The following is a 19480-nucleotide window of genomic DNA, read 5'->3' as shown; positions in this document are numbered from 1 at the left end:
ATAAATTCAACTAATGAAGCTAGATAACTCAGTGGATAGAGTGCTGGGCCTGAAGTCAGGAAGACTTGAGTTCAAATCCAATCTCAGAAATTTACTAGCTGTGGGACCCTGGGCAAGTCAGTTAACCCTGTTTACCTCAGTTTCCTCATCTGGAAAATGAGCTGGAGAAGGAAATTGCAAACCATTCCAGCATATCTCCAAAGAAAACACCAAATGGGGTCCAAAAGAGTCAGGAAAGACTGAAACAACTCAACAGCAGCAACTAATGAAGAACCACATTTGCCAGTCATTTCAGTTAATAGAGGTTATACTAGCTTCCATGGGAATTAAGTCTTGAAAACTGGCTTTGATCACTGTGTGCATTAAACATTTTCTGTAGACTCTGTGTTCAAAAGAGCCCACCTAGGGCTCTATGATAGAGAGCAGGGCATTCCTCTGCTCTCTAGACAGGATAGTGAGCCATGCCATGGCATATATACAGATGAATATGTTCATGGACTCAAAGAATAGCATCTTAACGTTAAAAGTGACCTTGGTGTTCATTTAATTCAATCCTGTTGGTGGCAGAGAGAGGGCTAGAACCCAGTTGTCTTGATTCCCAATTATGTGCTCTACTACTCTATCTTGCCTTTTCCAATTAATTTCTCATTTCTTTACCATAAATAGATAACCCAGAAGAAGAAAGAACCTGAGAGAGTCTTTTTTCTTCCCCATGGGAGATAATGGTCCTACTCTACCCCTCATCATCCAAGAATCCTATAGAATCCAATTGAGAATTCATTAGAAACCTTTAAGTCTCACACAGCATCCCAGATAGTTTATTCTAGGGTCATGACTGACCCTGAAGAATAGGAGGGAAATAGCTGACCAAAGATCACCTGACTTGAATATTTTAAGAATGAAAGTGACTGGGGCAGCTAGATGTCACAGTGGTAAAGCACCGGCCCTGAATTCAGGAGTACCTGAGTTCAAATCCAGCCTCAGACACTTGACACTTACTAGCTGTGTGACCCTGGGCAAGTCACTTAACCCCCATTGCCCAGCAAAAAAAAAACAACAAAACACCAAAAAAAAAAAAAAGAATAAAAGTGACCATCTGTCTTGCACATGTGAAATTCAGCTTGCAGGATCAGTCTGCCATGAATAAGAAGCTAGAAGACAGATGAAGAAAAGACAGATGCCTTACCATCTAAGGAGGCTGAGACCTCCCCCATGGTATAAACAACCAATCAATATTAGCCACACTGACTCGGGTTTTCATGTACTTGAAACCTAATTTCACTCCAAAAACTAAGCCTGTTTCAATCTATTCTGGTATTCTGAGGACTTAAAAGAGGTTTTCACAATACAGTTAGGCTGGTTATATACAAAGTAAAAGATTTTTATCGTGGTGCCTTTTGAGCCACACAAGTGAACATCTAGGAGGGCTTAAAAAGAAACACTTGGGGCAGCTAGATGGTGCAGTGGTTAAAGCACCAGCCCTGAATTCAGGAGGACCTGAGTTCAAATCTGGCCTCAGACACTTGACACTTACTAGCTGTGTGACCCTGGGCAAGTCACTTAAGCCCCATTGCCTACAAAACAAACAAACAAAAATAAAAAAATTAAAAAAAGAAACACTTGGTGAGCACAGAGAAACATGGGCAAGAGAAAAGGGATTGGGCAAAAGATCTGTGTGCATTAGTCACCGGAGGGAGATGGAGACAATCATAGCTGAGTCATTAGGCCTCAGGTGTGGTGGTCTTCAAGTCATTTACAGGAACAAGGATGGGGATTGGAGAGGCTGCCTGGGACTTGGAACACTTGGTGTGATTTCACCAAGGTCCCAATCTCTCTTCCTGGTAGCAGTGTGGACCACCTGAGTCTTTTGTTTCTTTCACACCAAAGTAACTCAACTGCATGGACCATTAGTTTTTAGGGGAGGGTTTGGGGGTGACCCCACACACACATACACATGCACACTGGTTCTTACTCAGGTGTGTCTAATTAGTTTTCCATTTCTCTTAAGATGGCCAGGGAGATGCTGTCCAGCAAGGCCTCAGCTGTCTAGGAATGGAGCCTGAAAGTTTCCAGAAAAGAACAAAAGAATGATGGAACAAAAGCAGCAAGCTGAAAATGACCTCATAGGTTTCAGAGGGCTCCTCTGACCCCCAAAAGAGTTTGTTTTGTTTTGTCAGATTATTACAAGGCCCTAATCAGATAGGGAGAAAGTCTTAAGGAACCCTCATCTGGAATCTAAACCTGCTTTCAGGCCACTGGGCCCTGCTTCCAAGGTCTGCCCTTCGGCTTATCTGTAGCAGAAGCAGCCCAGCCCATGTTTTATGGATATTTAAATGATAAAGTCCATCCCCTGCTTTTCTGCTTGTCCCTGGGCCATTGATCCAATTTGCAAGGCATTAGTATTCAACCAGAATAAGTAATTAGACCCCGTGTCAGAAAATGATTGCCAAGCAAAGGCGTCTAGCCTGTGGTGAACCTGTATATTAATCATATTGAAAATGCCACTAATTCTGAGTTAATTGCTAAGCCTTTGGTAATCTGGGTTCTATTTACCATCAGTAAACAAATGCCAAATTTAAGGAAGAAGGTTTGAGGAGTTTTGTTTGGGGAGAAAGAACCCAGTGGGGAAATTCCTTGTAGTTGGTCTTTGATTTTATTTTTTTCCAGAGGCAGTTTTCACTAGCCTGAGGAATAGATCCAAAAAACCTTGGCTAGTGACAAGGCACAGTGGGGGCTTCAGAGGCCTGTAACCAGACCACCTTCAAGTATCCCTTCTGGCACAGAAAGACAGGTTCTCCATATCCATCCAGCAATTAGCACTGCCATCTTGCTTCGGTCCATAGACAACCCCCCCAACCTCATCCTCTCCTCCTTCTCTCTCTTCCTTGTCCCTATCTCACCCAGGATCTCTGTTGTTGTTTTTTTCTTTCTCCCCCCAATCCCTTCAAATATTGATTCCCAGCTGGGACACTGACACTGCTGCCTAAGGGGAAAATAACAGAGATGGGAAGATGTTTAATTGTGTGTTGTGCAAGTGATGCATGACAAAGTGACTCACGGAGCCCACAGGGTTTTTATTTCTTGCTGCCTGTGATGTTGCTGTTAATAAACCCGTTCATTCGTACATCTTCCGCCTTTTAAAGTGCATACACGAACATGAGCTTAGTGAATCTTCACAATGAACTTGTGGGTTTGGGAGTACAGGTATATTTATCCCCAGGTTACAGATGATGAAAATGAATCACAGCGAAGTAAAGTGACCTCCCCACAGTTCAGCAATAAGCTGGTGGCAGAGCTGAGATTCATCCCCAGGTCTAGTAATGACTTCCAGTCCTGAGCTCGTTCCACCAGGGTGCAAGTCCTTTCCTTCTTAGATAATGTATTCTCTTGGTTATTCTCCTTGCTCCCTAAAAAACCCTTTTACTCCACAATGGGGTCAGTCTTTGCAAGCATTTGCTAAGCTACTGAATTCAGTGTGAACACTGAGCAAGATGCTTGGGGAGATATAAAGTCTAGCTAAGATACAAATCCTGCCCTCATGGAAATGATGTTCATTCAGGTAGGGAGATAAGACACAGAGCCAGGGAGCTATAATTCCTAATACATATGTGTATTAAGCAGGTACAGAACAAAATGCTACAGGAAGTCTGTTGGAAGGAGGCCTTTGCCAATGGAAGTATCAGAAAAGGCTTCATATAGAAAGTGGAATTTGAGTTTGGATTTAAATGATGGGTAGGAATTCAGCAGGCAAAAGAAAAAAAGAAATCATATGAGCAGAAGCATAAATTTGGAAGCAAGCAGGGTGCGTTCAAGAGAAAAAGGAATTGCCAAAGATGTGCCAAGTACAAGAAGACGGCAGGATAAGCCTGGAAAGTTAAGGCAGCAGTGCCAAATTGTGAGTGACCTTGGGAAGAGGAACATCACCAGATCTGTAAATAAAATTTGTGGGTCCTCTGGTTCCCCATGAAGTCTAAGCTTCTCTCTCCATACTCTCTCCCTTGGCAATCTCACTCACTTCCATGGATTCGGCTGTCATCTCTACTTAAATAACTCCCAGATGGGAATCTCTGACCCTAACCCATTTGTCCTGAGCTTCAGGTCTGTACTTCCAACTGCCTACAGTGATGAGCCACCTGTAAACTGCAAATCTAACATGTCCACAACTGAGCCTATAATCTTTCCCCAAAAGCCCTCTCTTCTGACATCACTTTTTCCCCCACTAGTACCGTATAAAAGGCTCTGCATTATATATATATATGTGTATATATATAGATAGATATACACACTCACATACATACATATATATGTATATATATGTATATGTATGTGTATGTGTATATATATATATATGACTCTGCATTTTATCCTGCAGTCAAGAAGGAGTCATTAGAGCACCTCAAGCAGGGAAGATATAATCAGACTTTAGGACTTCTGAGACTTTTGGACTGTTGATTAGGTAGTTGTGTAACAATAATTATTATAATAATTTCCAAAGAGCCTTAAGGTTTGCAAAGCACTTTTTTTTTTTAGTGAGGCAATTGGGGTTAAGTGACTTGCCCAGGGTCACACAGTTAGTGTCTAAGTTAGCTTTGAACTCTTGTTTTCCTGATTCCAGGACCACTGTGCTATCTAGCTGCCTCAGAGTTGTAGGCACTTGATAAATATTTATTGAATGAATGAATGAATGAATGAATGGATAGGGGGATGAATAAATGGTCAAAGTCCTCCCTGAAGTTAAGTCCTCTTACAAAGCACTATGGACTCATACACTCAACCAGACAGCACCCTCTGTTGTACACTAAGCACAATGACATAGGATTACAGGAAGAAGAAAGGATTTAGTATCAGAAGCCATGAGTGACACAGGAGCCTTGTGACAATGGTCAAGGGCAGTCACTTAATCTCTCTCAGCCACCGTTTTCTCATCTTAAGAATGGTTATGAAGTATTATCTGTTTCACAGGACCTTTGCAAGTACAGTGTTTTGTCGACTGTAAAGTGCTATGTAAATATGAACCATGTTTATTATCCATCAGTCCTTGATACTAAAATGTTACCATGTTTGTTCCCACCTAGACTTGCCGATGCAGATCTTAAAGCCGGCCACCTTCACTGACACTGCCCACTATCCTCTGCTCCTGGTAGTGTAAGTATGACCTATGTCTTTCATGGCTGAACTAGTCAAGGAAGAGCATGATTAATGACCAGGAAAATGCTGGGAGGTGACAGGAACAATCTCCTCATTCATTTAGAAGTCTCTTCTGCCAGGACCCACGGTCCTCACAGAAGGAAAAAGGTTAAACTCTCCTCAGTCTCTCCCACTGGCAATTTTTCTGCCTCACCTTTAAGTGGGAGCCTGTGCCAGTATGTCAAGGATGAAGGAGAATTTCTAAGTCACTTAGGGGAAGAGAGCACTTCTGCCCAGCCAAGTACAAGTGGCAAGTTTGCTGTAAGCCCAGAGAACAAAATTCAGGATGCTCCTGGCCTGCTTTGGGCCCTATCCAAAAGGGTTTAATTACTGAAGTTCTAAAAGGACTTTATTATGAGATAACCTCGCCTGTAAGGCAGTCTCACAGCACGGCCCCAAGGACAGAGTTAGAGGCTCCAATGAAGAATTAACCCAGTTTCTTAACATTCTGGATTGGTTTAATGCCTCCCCTCCTCTCTCTTTCCTCCCCCTCCCTTGGGGGTGGTTTTATTCAGATGATTCTCACGGATGCTAATGGCCCCTCTGATTCTCCAGACCAATGATTTTTAACCCTGATCTCTGGGTTAGAAGCCCCCCCAGAGTGTTTCCAACAATGGGAGTGAGGAAAGAAGGCCTCTCCAAATGCTTCTCAAATTCCCAGAAAAGTAATTTTCCTTCACTTTTCTTTCTGAAGTGAATGCTGTGGGACTTCATTCAAAGACCACCTCTGGTTTTACTGACAGTCAAATCACATCCCTTATAATTTAACAACTAAGTATGGGAAAAGGTTGAAAAAAACTTTTAGCCTATTAGCTAATTCCTTCTCATCTTTTCTTTGCTGTGAATCTGAACTGGACACCAATGGTGTCCTAAAAGAGAACTAAACTAGAAAAGGACTATTTTTAAATGATGAAATTCAAATATAATAATGATCACAACAATACAAAAATCTCCCTTTAAATTTCTCGTACGTAATAAAAAAGTTCTAGTAAAGTCACTCAGATTCTCTGGGTTGGTCTCATCTGTGACTAGAAGAGACTAGACTAGAAAGACATCTGACTAACATGGGGCCAACAAGGCTTTTCCCAAAGGAAGCAATATCCAAGGGACCCATTCTTCCTTTGTTCCCGATCTTCCCTCCCTTCCTTCCCATTGTATGGGGCACAGCTTCCCTCACTCTGCTATTCTTAGGGTCCTGACCTCCTTGTCACCCTTTTCTAGGAACCCACCTTAATGTCTAACCCCCATTTGGAGCAAGAGACTCTCTCAGGGATTGTACCTATGTTGGGACCTACTATCTCAGTGATAGGACTGTCTCAGGGATGGCACCTTTAATAGAACCCTATTATCTCAGTATTAGTACTTGCTAAATCCCTCTCCCATTTCCACCCCCCTCCCCAACTTAATTTGCCCTATGCCCTAAGCCCAGTTTCAGCTAAGTATGGCTCTAGAACTCCAAGATCCCTTCCAATGGCACATCCTGTGTCCTTGTTAAAATAACTTAGTCTTGTGTTGGGTGTCCTAAAGGGTAGGAAAAGAAGTGACCACACTCAGGCTAGGAGAATCTGGGAGAATTAAGGTATCCTGTAAACCAGCAACAGGCTATCTGACAATGGTAAAAAGATACACTACCAGCCTCTAATATCTTTGGAGTAAAGATTTATAAGGACTGAGTAAGACAAAGAGTAGGAGAGGATGAGAAACCAAGGTATGGTCAAGAAGCCAGTTACCTTCCTGCTCCACTTAAACCCAAAGTTTTTCCTTCCCCATCCCTGCCCAACTCAACTGAGGAGACCTCTGCAGACACTTAAAAATCCCAAAGTGGGCTGCAACCCAAGATTGGGAAGCATTATTATTAAGGAGAGCATGCATTGTTCCAGTCCTCTGATGTCAGTATTAAAAAGGGATTCATGATATCCCAAGAATTAATTATAGCTAACACTTATACGGGCAGCTAAGTGGCACAGTGGATAGAGTGCCAGGCCAGAGTCAGGAAGACCTGAGTTCAAATCTAGCCTCAGACGTTAGCTGTGTGACCGCAAACAAGTCACTTAACCCTGTTTGCCTCAGTTTCCTCATCTGTAAAATGAACTGAAGAAGTAAGTGGCAGACTACTCCAATATCTTTGCCAAGAAAACCCCAAATAGGGCCACAAAGAGACACAAATGAAAACAACTCAAAAACTACATTTCTGTGGCTATTTATATCATTCCAACAACACAGTGAGGCAAGTGCTCTCATTGACCCCATTTTACAAATGATAATGTGACTGAGACCAAGACAAGTTAGGAGATTTGCCCAAAGTCACACCGTTGATAAGTGTCTAAGGCAGGATCGGAACTTCCTCCTTACTCCAAATACAACTCCTGTGCTACTTAGCATCCTAGAGCTGGGGAAGGTCATCCAGAGATGACCTCATCCAACTCTGTGATTCTGTAGATGAGGAAAACCAAGCATAGAAAGGTTAAGTTATTAGCTGAAGGGCACAGAGGCGGCACTGAAACCCAAGTTTCCTAAGGCCACATCCAGTGCCCTTTCTACTAGAGGACGTAGTGGGAGGGCTACAACACAAACCCAACCACAAGAAGGCATCGCAACTGTAGGCCACCAAGCTTAACGAGTACCTTGAGGAATCCAGAAGTGATTTCTAGAGAGATTTTCCCTCTGGGCCTGACATAAATCAGTTATAATTCTGGTCTCATTCCCCTCATCATTCATTTCATTCCAAAAAAGAAAGTAAGGGGAAACTGAGGCAATTGGCTGCTAAAAATAAATAAATAATGATCTTTAAATGTCAGCATCCTTGAAGCTACCTTCCAGCAAGGACTCCAATACTGCCAGCATCATGGCAATCCAGTTACCTCTGAGGAAACTTAATTTCATTACAGGAGGTGCTTGAGAGAGATCAGAGCTCATCAAGCCAGGCACTTGATTAGAGAGAATCCATAAAGAATGCTGGCTGGCACACTTAGTGAAGATGTCCAAATAAGAAATGCTACTATGGGTGATTTTTTTTAATGACCTAAGTAGATGGCAAGTGTCTGCTCTTCAAAGAGAAGAATTCTCCTCTCGTCCCCTGACTTTAAACTCCAATTGGTCAGTCATGTCCCTCCTGTTCATAGTCAGTGATCAAATACCTCTCAGTTGGGTGGGAGATGTGGGCAAGGATAGTCTTGGCCCCACAAATAGAGCAAAAGACTAGGAAGTGGCACTTGAGACAAACCAGAATAGTCTCCTTGCCAAAAAATCTGCCCCTACATAGCATATTTCTGATTACAGAACTTAGAGTTAGAAGGAACCTTGGGGATATGCTAGTCTGGCAGTTCTGAGAATGTAATCTGTAGACACCTGTGGGTCCCTGAGTCCCTTCCAGGAGGTCCTTGAGGTCAAAATTGTTTTTGCAAGAATACAAAGATGTTATTGGTCTATTAAAATACTCATATTAAAATACCCAACTACATATCTGCATGATGCTGAGTTTTCTTCATATACTTCAATCAAAACAACATTTTGCAACAGATTGAATGCAGAAGCAGATAGAAGAATCTAACTGTCTTCTAATTCAGGCATTGAATAGATTTGTAACAACAAGCAAAAAAATGTGTACAATAATGCCACTCCTCTCAGTAAATTGTTTTGGCTAGCAAAATATGGTTAATCTTCATAAAAATGTTATTAATGTTAACATTGATGGTTTATTATTGTTATTTTAATGAATTAGTACTCTTTGGGCTCCTTAGTGGTTTTTTTAAGAGTGTAAAGGAGTCCTGAGACCAGAAACCTGTTGTTGTTGTTGTTGTTGTTGCAGGGCAATGAGGGTTAAGTGACTTGCCCAAGGTCACACAGCTAGTAAGGGTTAAGTATCTGAGGCTGGATTTGAACTCAGGTCCTCCTGAATCCAGGGCCGGTGCTTTAACCACTGTGTGCCACCTAGCTTCCCCAAGACCATAAACTTTTGAGAATCTGGTATATCTCATCTAGTACAACTCTTTCATTGTTACAAATAAGGGATCTGAGGCCCAGAGGAGGAATGATGTCTGAATTCCCTCACTGTAGACATTCATTCCCCTTAGTTAATGAATTATTCCTATTAAAGTGTATGAAGCCTTAACTGGATGCCAAGTGTCCACTCTGCTTGATAATACTGCTTTCTACTCTGTTGTCCTTAACCCATCTTGTGTGAATTCATTGAGCAGGTCCTTCCCAGCACAGGTTACTTTGAGAACAAGCTGGGGTGTGATGCAGGCAGCATTGTAGGGGGCATTGACAGGGACGGCCATATCTCTGTCTGAAACCCTGAAAAAGAGCCAAAAAGCACAGGAAACAGGCTCTGAGGGAAGAATAAAGGTACTTTAGACTAAAAATAACCTTAGAGTTAGAGAAAACCCTAGCAGCTATTGAGTTCAACCTTCCCATTTTACACATTCTCTGAGGCCCAGAGAAGTTAAGTGATTTGTCCAAGGTCTCACAGCTATTGAGTATCTCTGAGGAATTCAGGTCTTCCTGCTCTAAGTCCAGAATTCTATCCCTGACAACATATTTCCTCTTGACTTAGAGGGAAAGATTTCTTTAACTAACTAGATAATTTTTTAATAACTGTCACTCACTTATTCATTTTGCCCAGGCCCAGCTGTGAGTATTCAGCAATAACTCATCCCCTTGATATTCAGTTTTGGCTCATGACCCCATGTGTATTCAGGAATAACTTTGCTACCCACCCCTCTCCCTGTACCAGGTCAGCAGACAAGGGAAAGGACCAGGGTTCTCCGTAAGGGTGGGAAGAATTCTTTTCCATCAGGACCAGAAGAGGACACTCGTTATTTGCTGCACGAGACCCCCGAGTCTGGGTGACATTGGACTTTTAGGCACTCACCCCTTGCTCTGGCTGACCATTTTCTCTTTTTCAGGGATGGCACACCAGGAAGCCAGAGTGTGACTGAAAAGTTCGAGGTCAACTGGGAAACTGTCATGGTGAGCAGTCATGGAGCCATTGTGGTAAAGTTTGACGGTCGTGGTAGCGGCTTCCAAGGCACCAAGCTACTCCATGAAGTGAAGAGAAAACTGGGTTCCCTGGAAGAGAAAGACCAAATGAAGGCTGTGGGGTGAGGGCCCAATACCTTGTGAATTGAATTGAATTGGGAAAGGTAATAGGGCAAAGCATTTCAATGGCATAAGATTGAGCATCCCCCTCCCCAGGGAGCCACCTCTGGGTCCTTGACATAGGCATATTTGCATATAATTTGCATGAATTTTCAATATGCCTGCATAGACGTTGTAGGCAAGTCTCAAGCAATTTTCAACATAAAATATCATTGGTTTTCCCCTAAAAAATCTTGCTCCTGTGGCCTTCTCTTTTTTTTAATGTAATGATTAGCTCGGCAGGCTCTAGCATGGTTCCAATTAGGATGAATGTCCTTCATTCTCTCAGCTAGAGTCTTTCTGCTGAGTGGCTGCACAGTGTACTGCTCCCCCTGACCAACATTCTCATACATAAAGACCATTAGTCACAAGGGGAATGTGTGAATGGATGAGTGCAATTCTGTCTTCATTCAGAGAGTAACTCAAAACATAGATTTTAGTGTTTGACTCCATGGTATAGTTTTCACACTTTGAGGACCTTCCATTCTGAGATTATATTCTCATTTATCCATGGCGTCTCCTATACCAGCAGAGTAAAAGAGTCAAAAACAAAAAGCCAGAATCAATAAAAAGGTGAGGAATTCATGAGGAATACCATCAAAACCTATCCAAGGCCATCACATACGCACGCGCACACGCACGCGCACACACACACACACACACACACACACAGAGCCTCAATTAGGAGAACTATATTGGCATGCAAAAGTGATGTCATAAGATGTGATTTTCCAGGGGAGAGGTGTTACTGAATAAATTTACCCAGCCCCAAACTTATCTACATGGAAAGTCAGAAAAAGACAATCTGAGATGTAGTATAACCCAAAGAAATAAACATTCACATCTTCACTGTCATTCAATGCATTTTAATTTGGCTCATCAAATAATTGTTGAGTATTCCTTTCTGTAAACTCTTTGCCAGATATAAAGATACATTTTAAATTTTTTTCGAAGAGCTTGCAATTCAATCAGGAAGGCAAGAGGTTTACAACAATTCACTTCACCAAACATTATGACCAAGTCATGTCACTCTTCAACTCCTAAATCTTCAGTGGCTCCCCATTGTTTGTAGAATAATGTTCAAATCTATTGCCTGGCTTTCAAGGCTTTCCATACTCTCACACCACCCTAGCTTTCCAGCCTCTTCTCATAATACTCCATCCTGCTTACTTGAAAAGCTCCTGCCAACCTTCACTAAGTTCTTGCCCACACACATAGTTAAGCTCAAGCTTAAAATGTCCTCTAAACATGCCTTGTACTTTCCTGGCTTTGTATCTTTGGTATTCCCTATGCTTGGGATGGCCTTCCTGCCTGCTTTTAGCTTTGATTTCATACCCATCCTTTGGGTTTTGCTCATATGCCACCTCTCCACAGTCCATAAAGATCCTTTCCTTCCTTGAGCCTCACCTATTTTCTCTGATGCACTTATCATGAATTATTCTGTATCATCATCATTGTTATATTGTCATAGCCTCTTCATGTAAGCTCCATGAGGAATGGAGGGGGGGTGGAACATGGAATATTGTGGTCTGTGAAGAACAGTAAATGAGCCAGCATGACTGGTCTAGAGAGAGTGTGGAGGGAAGGAACATGTAAACCGATTAGAAAGATAGGGAAAAGCCAGTGAGTATAGGAAGAACTTTAAAGCCAAATAGAGGAGCTGATGTTTGAGTGTCAGGGTAATAAGGGAGCCAGTAGAGTTTACTGAGTAGGAGTTCAGAATGTCCAGACCTTCATGTTAAGGTAATTGTCTTGGCAGCTATGTAAAAGGTGAATTGGTGGGAATGGATGAGGTAAGAAGACTAATTAGGAAGGGATCACAATAGTGGAGATAAGAAGCAAGATCCTGAGCTAGGGTAGAATGTTAAAATGGAGAAAGGGGACATATATAAGAGAGATTTTGAGGAGATACAACTAAGATTTGAAAATTGAACAGATGTTTGGAATAAGTGAAAGTAAGGATTCATGGGTGACACTGGAATTGTGAACATGGAAGACTAGAAAGATGTGTGTACCCTTAAGAGTAATAGGGAATGGGGCAGCTAGATGGCGGAGTGGATAGAGCACCGGCCCTGGAGTCAGGAGTACCTGAGTTCAAATCTGGCCTCAGACACTTAACACTTACTAGCTGTGTGACCCTAGGCAAGTCACTTAACCCCAATTGCCTCACTAAAAAAAAAAAAAAAAAAAAAAAGAGTAATAGGGAAGTTCAGTAGAGTGGCAGGTTTGGAGGAAAAGAGAATTAGTTCTGTTACAAACATTGAATTTGAGATGCCTATGAGGTATCCAGTTTGAGATGTCCATTAGGCACTTGGGGATGCAGGCTTAGAATTCAGGTAAAAGACTAGGGCTAGATATAGAGACCCATTGTTGTTCATTGAACCCATGAATCAAAGGTTCATTGACTTAAAACCAGAAGGTGTCATAGAGTCCTTCTAGTTTAACCTCTACATTTTGTTAGATGAGGAAACAGGTTCAGAGACATTAAGTGACTTATTCTAAGGCACACAGATGAGAGTCAAGATTTGAACCCAAGTCCTGTGACTCGAAAACCCACACTCCTTCTATCACCCTGTGAGAGACTAGAGAGAAAAAAGAGGTGAACACCCATGACAGAACCTTGGAGTACACCCATAGTTAGCATCAAAGAATGAGGAGGAGGAGAACCAAGAAAATAGGATCATGAAAACTCAGAGAGGATCCAGAAGGAGAAGTCAAGAAAACTGAAGACTGGCAAAATTCCACTGGATTTAGCAATGAAGTGACCATGGATAACTTTGGAAAAAGCCATTTCAGTTTAATGATGAGGTGGGAGGGAGGAGAGAGATAGAGACAAAGAAAGAAAGAATATGTATATGGGGAGAGATAAAGCAAAATAACCGAAGGTGGGATCTACTGAGGGTATTTAAAAATGGGAGAATTTGGACATTTTTGTAAACAGCTGGGAAGGGACCCATACACAGGTAGAAATGAAAGCTAAAAGAGGACAATCTGCTGAAGAAGACAGGAGGGGTTAGGATCAAGTCTACTTGGTGTTGGCAGGAAGAAGGGTCATGGCTGCATTAGAGACTGAAAGAAAAGAAGATATAATGGATAATGGTGTCAAAGAGATATGAGATCAAGAGTAGGTGAGAAGAGAGAGCTTCCTGGTAACTGGCCTCATTTTTTTTCAGTAAGGTAAGTTAATTGTAAAGATTGTAAAAGCCTTGAATGACAGGCTAGGGAGTTTGTTCATTCAAGAGGCAATGGGGGAACAGCTAGGTGGTGAGGTGGATAAAGCACCAGCCCTGGATTCAGGAGGACCTGAGTTCAAATGCAGCCTCAGACGCTTGACACTTACTAGCTGTGTGACCCTGGGTAAGTCACTCAACCCCAACTACCTCACCCCCCTCCAAAAAAAAAAGAGGCAATGGGGGGGGAGGGAGCAGCTAGGTGGTGTAGTGGATAAAGCACCAGCCCTGGATTCAGGAGGACCTGAGTTCAAATATGGCCTCAGACACTTGACACACACTAGCTGTGTGACCCTGGGCAAGTCACTTAACCCTTCATTGTCCCACACACAAAAAAAATAAAGAGACAATGGGGAGGCATTAAAGTTTTTGAGCAGGGGAGTAATACTGGGGAAGACTAAGCTAACATCTGTATGAGAGAAGATTGAAATAATAAGGGGTCTGTAGTAGTGATGAGAAAAGAGATAAAAGGAATGCCTAGTTGAGGATGGCCTTTTCTCCATCCGAGGATCACACCAGGCTCATTTCTGCATTCACTTGTGTTCTCCTTCCCTTCCCCTCCCCCCCCCACCCGCCCATTTACCTAATCCCTCCCTATCTTTTAAGGCCCCTCTTAAATCTCATCAATATGTATCATGTATCTCACTCTGAGTGCTTCAGCCCTATGGGCCATTCCTTTTCCAAAAGTCCTTCAGGATTCAGAATCCATACCACGCTATTCAGCAATTCATTTAATAATGCCTTCTTTCTCTAATTGTTTAATGTGTGTTTGTATTAAATCCCCAATTAGATTATAACATCATTGAGGGCAAGGATCATAGTGCCTAACATGGAGTTAACCACACTAGGTATTCATCAAAATTATCTGTTGCTTGATTGATTCCAGCCAAGATTTTCCCATCTAGTGCCAAGAACCAGATTCTAACAATTACCCTAAGCATATACTATTTTAACCTTGAGACCCTGGTGTCAAATTTTTTTTAAATAGCCTTCAGGGTTTGTAACGATTAGATTCACTTCAGAAAACACAACTAAAGTTACAGAGAGCACAGCTGGGTATATTTGAGAGCAATGGGATAATAACAATATTTTGTACTGAAATAACACCTCTTCACAGAAGATCTCAAAGCACTTTGCAAATGAGTGTCATTATCTAGATTTTTTTAGGATCAGGAAATGGAAATCCCCAGAAGATTAGATGATGGGACTGCCAAAGCCCTGATGCCTCCTCCTGAGTCAATAGTAGGGCCCAGAATAAAATCCAAGATTAGTTGTGATATGGAAAAGAGCCCAGGACTGGCTCCATGAGCTTCAAAGTTTCCACAGACTCCTACAACTTTCCATAGCAAATATATGTGATATCTTGCTATCAGGTAATATCTGCATACAGACCAAACATCCAGATGAAAAGTAGTGGGAAAAAATGTCTAACAACTACCACCCATATGTTTCCAAACATACTTCTAAATGGCTAGAATTTTGGCTATGGAGAGAAAACAGCTGAATCATTCAGTATTTCAGTGGCCAAACTGTTCATTTTTTTAAATCTGGAAATTAGGGCAATAAGAATTTGGACCCATCTACAGTCTTCCAAAGCACATGGATGTACAACCTTGTGGATGTTGGCATGTAGACTTGCACGCAGTCAGTCCTAAAACTGGGAGTAACTATAAAAGATAAGCCAGTCAGTCCATTCCCTGGTCTTCTCTAGAGGGAAGGAAGAACCTACCTAGTATGTGATTTTATGGGCATAATTCATAATTAGGCATCTACTGTGTGCCCAGCAGAACCTTAGAAAAGGTTTGAAATCCATGTGTTGCTACACTTGGTAACTGAACCGTTCACATTTTAGTGTCTGAAGAGAGTTTTGAGCCTTTGGCTATGCCCTCCTACATGGTACACTCTAGGAGGATGCCCCTCCCCTGCCCATCTCTTAGCTCTGGTGCTCAGCACCGTACTAGATAATAAGGTAACTACAAAAGCAAATGAGGGGGGCAGCTAGATGGCGCAGTGGTAAAGCACCGGCCCTGGATTCAGGAGTACCTGAGTTCAAATCCGGCCTCAGACACTTGACACTTACTAGCTGTGTGACCCTGGGCAAGTCACTTAACCCTCATTGCCCTGCAAAAAAAAAAAAAAAAAAAGTCTAAAAAAAAAAAAAAAAGCAAATGAGGCACAAGTCCTGACCTCATGGTACCTGCCATACACAGAAAAATAAGAACAGGATGCACAGGAATATAGCACCAAGGATAACATTGGGTGATCCAGCCTATGAACAGTATCAGATGTCAGAAACAGAAATCAGGACAGAGTAGAAGAGTCTCAACAATGGCTAATCTTCATCTTGCCCTTTAAGGTTTTTTTAAAAAGCCTTTACCTATGTTATCTCTCTTGAGTAAGTGAGAATGGAATTGTTTTCATTAGTGCAGGGTACATTTGAGAAGCATAAGAGTCTTATAGACAAGGGCTCCTTATTCTCTGAAGGTATGTGGAGGCCTTACTCTATGTATAAGTTTGTGTATGTACATGTGGGATCTTCAAGAGCCGTTGAGTTTCCAGTGACTCCCAGAAAAGAAAGACATTAGGACAAAGGGATCCTTGCTAGAGAAAAGAGAAGAATGGGGCAGCTAGGTGGTGCAGTGGATAGAGCACCAGCCCTGGATTCAGGAGAACTGAGTTCAAATCCGGCCTCAGACACTTAACACTTACTAGCTGTGTGACCCTGGGCAAGTCACTTAACCTCAATCGCCTCACTAAAAAAAAAAAAAGAGAGAGAGAGAGAAAAGAGGAGAATGTGTGTTGGTACTAGGCTATTTTAGGCATATTACTCTATTTTTCCTTATTTGTTTGAACTTCTAAAATGAATATATATGTTACATATGTGTGTATGTTTATGTGTATGTATAAATGTATACATATATATGATCTAATTGTCTTTGGGAGTGTAGATAAACTGTTTCAAAGCCCAAATGCAGAAACCAGCCTATTTGCAGGTGGGCTGGCCCAAGTTCTTCATTTGGCAGAGGTATAAAAGAACTGCTCATGTCAGAGTTTCAAAAATATTGGTATGGTGGATTGAGTCAGGAAGTTCAGATCCTCTCTCAGACGCTAAACAGCTGTGTGACCCTGGGCAAATCCCTTCACCTCACTCTGCCTCAGGTTTTGCATCTGCAAAATGAGGATAATAAGAGCACTTGCCTCCCGTTATGAGGACCAAATGAGATAACATATGGAAAGTGCTGGTGCCAATCTTAAAGCACTATAATTCGGGGTATTAATAACTATTTTTAAATGTAGAATAAGGAAAGAAATAAACAAGCATTTATTAAGTTCTTGTGTTCTAGGTACGATCTCATTTGATCCTCACAACAGCCCTGCAAAGTAGGTGCTATTATTTTCCCCATTTTATAGTTGAGGAATCTGAGGCAGAGGTTAAATTACTTACCCAGGGTCACATAAGTTCTGAGACTGGATTTGAACTCGGCTCTTCCTGAATACAAGCCCAGCTGCCACCTTGCTGCCTCTAATCAATAAGCAATCTTGGCTTTGACAAACAGATGATGAAGCATACTTTCCTTCTCTGGGTTAATGAGCCTTAGGAAGTTACAGATGTTGTCAGGCTTGGTTGCTTTGTTCGGTATTTTTGTTTAATTGTTTTTCTTTATTACAAAGGAAGGTCCACTGGTAGATAAAATCAGAAATGTTGTTGGTGTCATGACATGCAGTATTAATTGTAAAAGGCATTTTAAAAAATTTAAAACAGTGAGGGTAAGGATAGTGTGAATTTTTGAAAAATAATAATTTTAGAGGGCAGTTAGGTGGCACAGTGGATAGAGAACTGGGTCTGGAGTCAGAAGGACCTGAATTCAAATGCAGCCTCAGATACTTACTAGCTTTATGACACTAGACAAGACGCTTGATTCTGTTTGCTTCCATTATCTTATCTGTAAAATTAGCTGGAGAAGGAAATGGTGATAAGATAATTGAAGCACTGGGTACTTATGGCTACAGAAGGTGATAGTGTGGATGGGACAAGGGTACAGAAGCCGGTATTTGGCTGGTGAGACAGACTGCCCAGAGAGCAAAGTGAATTGTGGCTCCAGCTGGTATGAGATGTAATGGGAAGCTTGTTGTGTTCTTCCTTTGTTTTCAAGGAGGATCAGTGACATCATGGGCGATGTCTTAACTTGCTTGTGAAGTGGACTTAAGGAAGGTAGAGTCACCCAAAGTCATCAGCCCCACTCTCTCTTCCAGAGAGAGCCATTGAAGTGCAGTGGCAAGACAAAAGTCAGGATGACTGGCAATGCAGCATATGACCTTGGTGTCTTTAATGCCTGACCAAGCTCTAAGCACGCCATAGCACTTGCTTCAGCCGCTTTCATGGCTGTTAGAACAAACTGTTCTCATCCACCCATTGTGTCAGGGGAGGTCTTCATATGCTTCATATGCTAACTCACCAAGAGGTTTGAGGCCCGGTTGCTACTCTCAACCTGGTTTAGCCCATCTGCTGAGGTACTTTACCAGTGCATGAGCTCTACACCTGCGACTGTAATTAGAGGGAAACTCAGCTTCTATCTGACCCATACCTGAAATGAATATCCCAGAATAACATTCCCAACTAGTGGTAACCCAGTCTCTACTTGAAGACCCCCAATGAAGGGGAACTCACGACTTCCTAAAGCAGCACGTTCAACTTTGAATAATTCAAATTCTCAGAAGGTTCGCTTTTCAATTCTACTTCAACAACATCTCTCCTGTCTGGACCCTTCTCCCCACTCACACTGCCACCACCCTAGTCCAGGGATGCATGACCCCTTAACCTGGGTTATTGCCACAACCTTCCCTTAAATCTCTTCCTTCCCTTAAATCTCTTCCTTCTCTAGACATTCTCCACACAACTGCCAAAGTGATATTCCCAAGACACAAGATGGTGTCTCCTCTATAATAAACTCCCGCCCTCCATTATTACCTGTAGGATGAAATGGAAACAACTCTGGCTGGCATTTAAAGTTCTTCACCATCTGACTCCAATTTATCTTTCCAGACTGATTTCCTATTGCCCTCTCTCCCTCTGTGTTCCCACCAAACTAGCCTCCCTTCTCTCCCTGATACACAACATCCCGTAGCTCTATGTTGTCCAGACTGCCTTCCCCCAGGTCATCCCCCATGCCTGGTAGAAAACATTCCTTCCTCATCTCTCCCACTTTGAATTCCTTCAAAGCTCAATTCAATCACTACCTCCTATAGGAGATCTTTCCTAATCCCTACCAGCTCCTAGTGCCTTTCCCAAAGGTATAACTTTGTATTTATTTCACATATATTTTGAATTTCTATCTGTATATATTGTTTCTCTGGATAAAATGTGTGCATGTTGGTCAGACACTGTTTTGGTTTTGTCTCTGTACTCCTAGTGTTTAGCTCAGTGAGTGTGACTTCATTAAGCACATAGTAGGTGCTTAATAGGTCCTTGTAGAGAAGTTAATTGGTTAATGATGTTGATGACACTCTTTCCCTCTGACCTCGAAATGCACAAACTGTCTGCCATTTTTAGGAACGGCTTCCATTTCTCTAGGTCATAAGTGGGAGTTGCTTTTGATTTAGCCAGAAAAAAAGACAGTATAGCTTGCCCTTTAGCATTAAGTCCTGTTTCTCCCCTTTAACCTTGTAGGACAATGTTGAAGGAACCATACATTGACAAGACACGTGTTGCTGTGTTTGGGAAGGTGAGTCTCTGTTTTTCTCTTGTTTTGTTTTCCATATGAGCACACCCCTCTGTTGAAGAGCATTTAGTGGTTTCATCATTTCAACTTCACTTTGATTTATTGAGAGTTCTTACAGCTAGATGGTCCATGATTTATTATTTTTATTTTGCTTTTAAGAGATAAGTTGTTTGCTTAGTTTTTTTCTTCTCTATCCTCTGGGCA

The 19480-nt window shown here is 42.0% G+C and overlaps 1 protein-coding gene across 7 annotated transcripts in view; it reads left to right on the top strand.

Annotated features, from left to right (window-relative positions):
• The window catches only part of DPP6 (dipeptidyl peptidase like 6), a 1357728-nt gene that overhangs the window by 1323765 nt on the left and 14483 nt on the right, over nt 1-19480 (top strand). For 6 of the 7 annotated variants that reach the window (XM_043966312.1, XM_043966314.1, XM_043966311.1 and 3 more), the window contains exons 19-21: nt 5076-5145; nt 10095-10289; nt 19225-19279. In XM_043966312.1, the coding sequence (XP_043822247.1) occupies nt 5076-5145; nt 10095-10289; nt 19225-19279 (320 nt within the window). Of the gene's footprint in view, nt 1-5075; nt 5146-10094; nt 10290-19224; nt 19280-19480 lie in introns of those variants that run through there. The other variant, XR_006353239.1, reaches the window with a different exon arrangement.

The sequence above is a fragment of the Dromiciops gliroides genome, chromosome 5 (genome assembly GCF_019393635.1).
Source record: "Dromiciops gliroides isolate mDroGli1 chromosome 5, mDroGli1.pri, whole genome shotgun sequence".
In the NCBI taxonomy this organism is placed as follows: domain Eukaryota; kingdom Metazoa; phylum Chordata; class Mammalia; order Microbiotheria; family Microbiotheriidae; genus Dromiciops; species Dromiciops gliroides.
The sequence above is the reverse complement of the archived record's forward strand: the minus strand, read 5'-3'. Positions and strand labels throughout refer to the sequence as shown.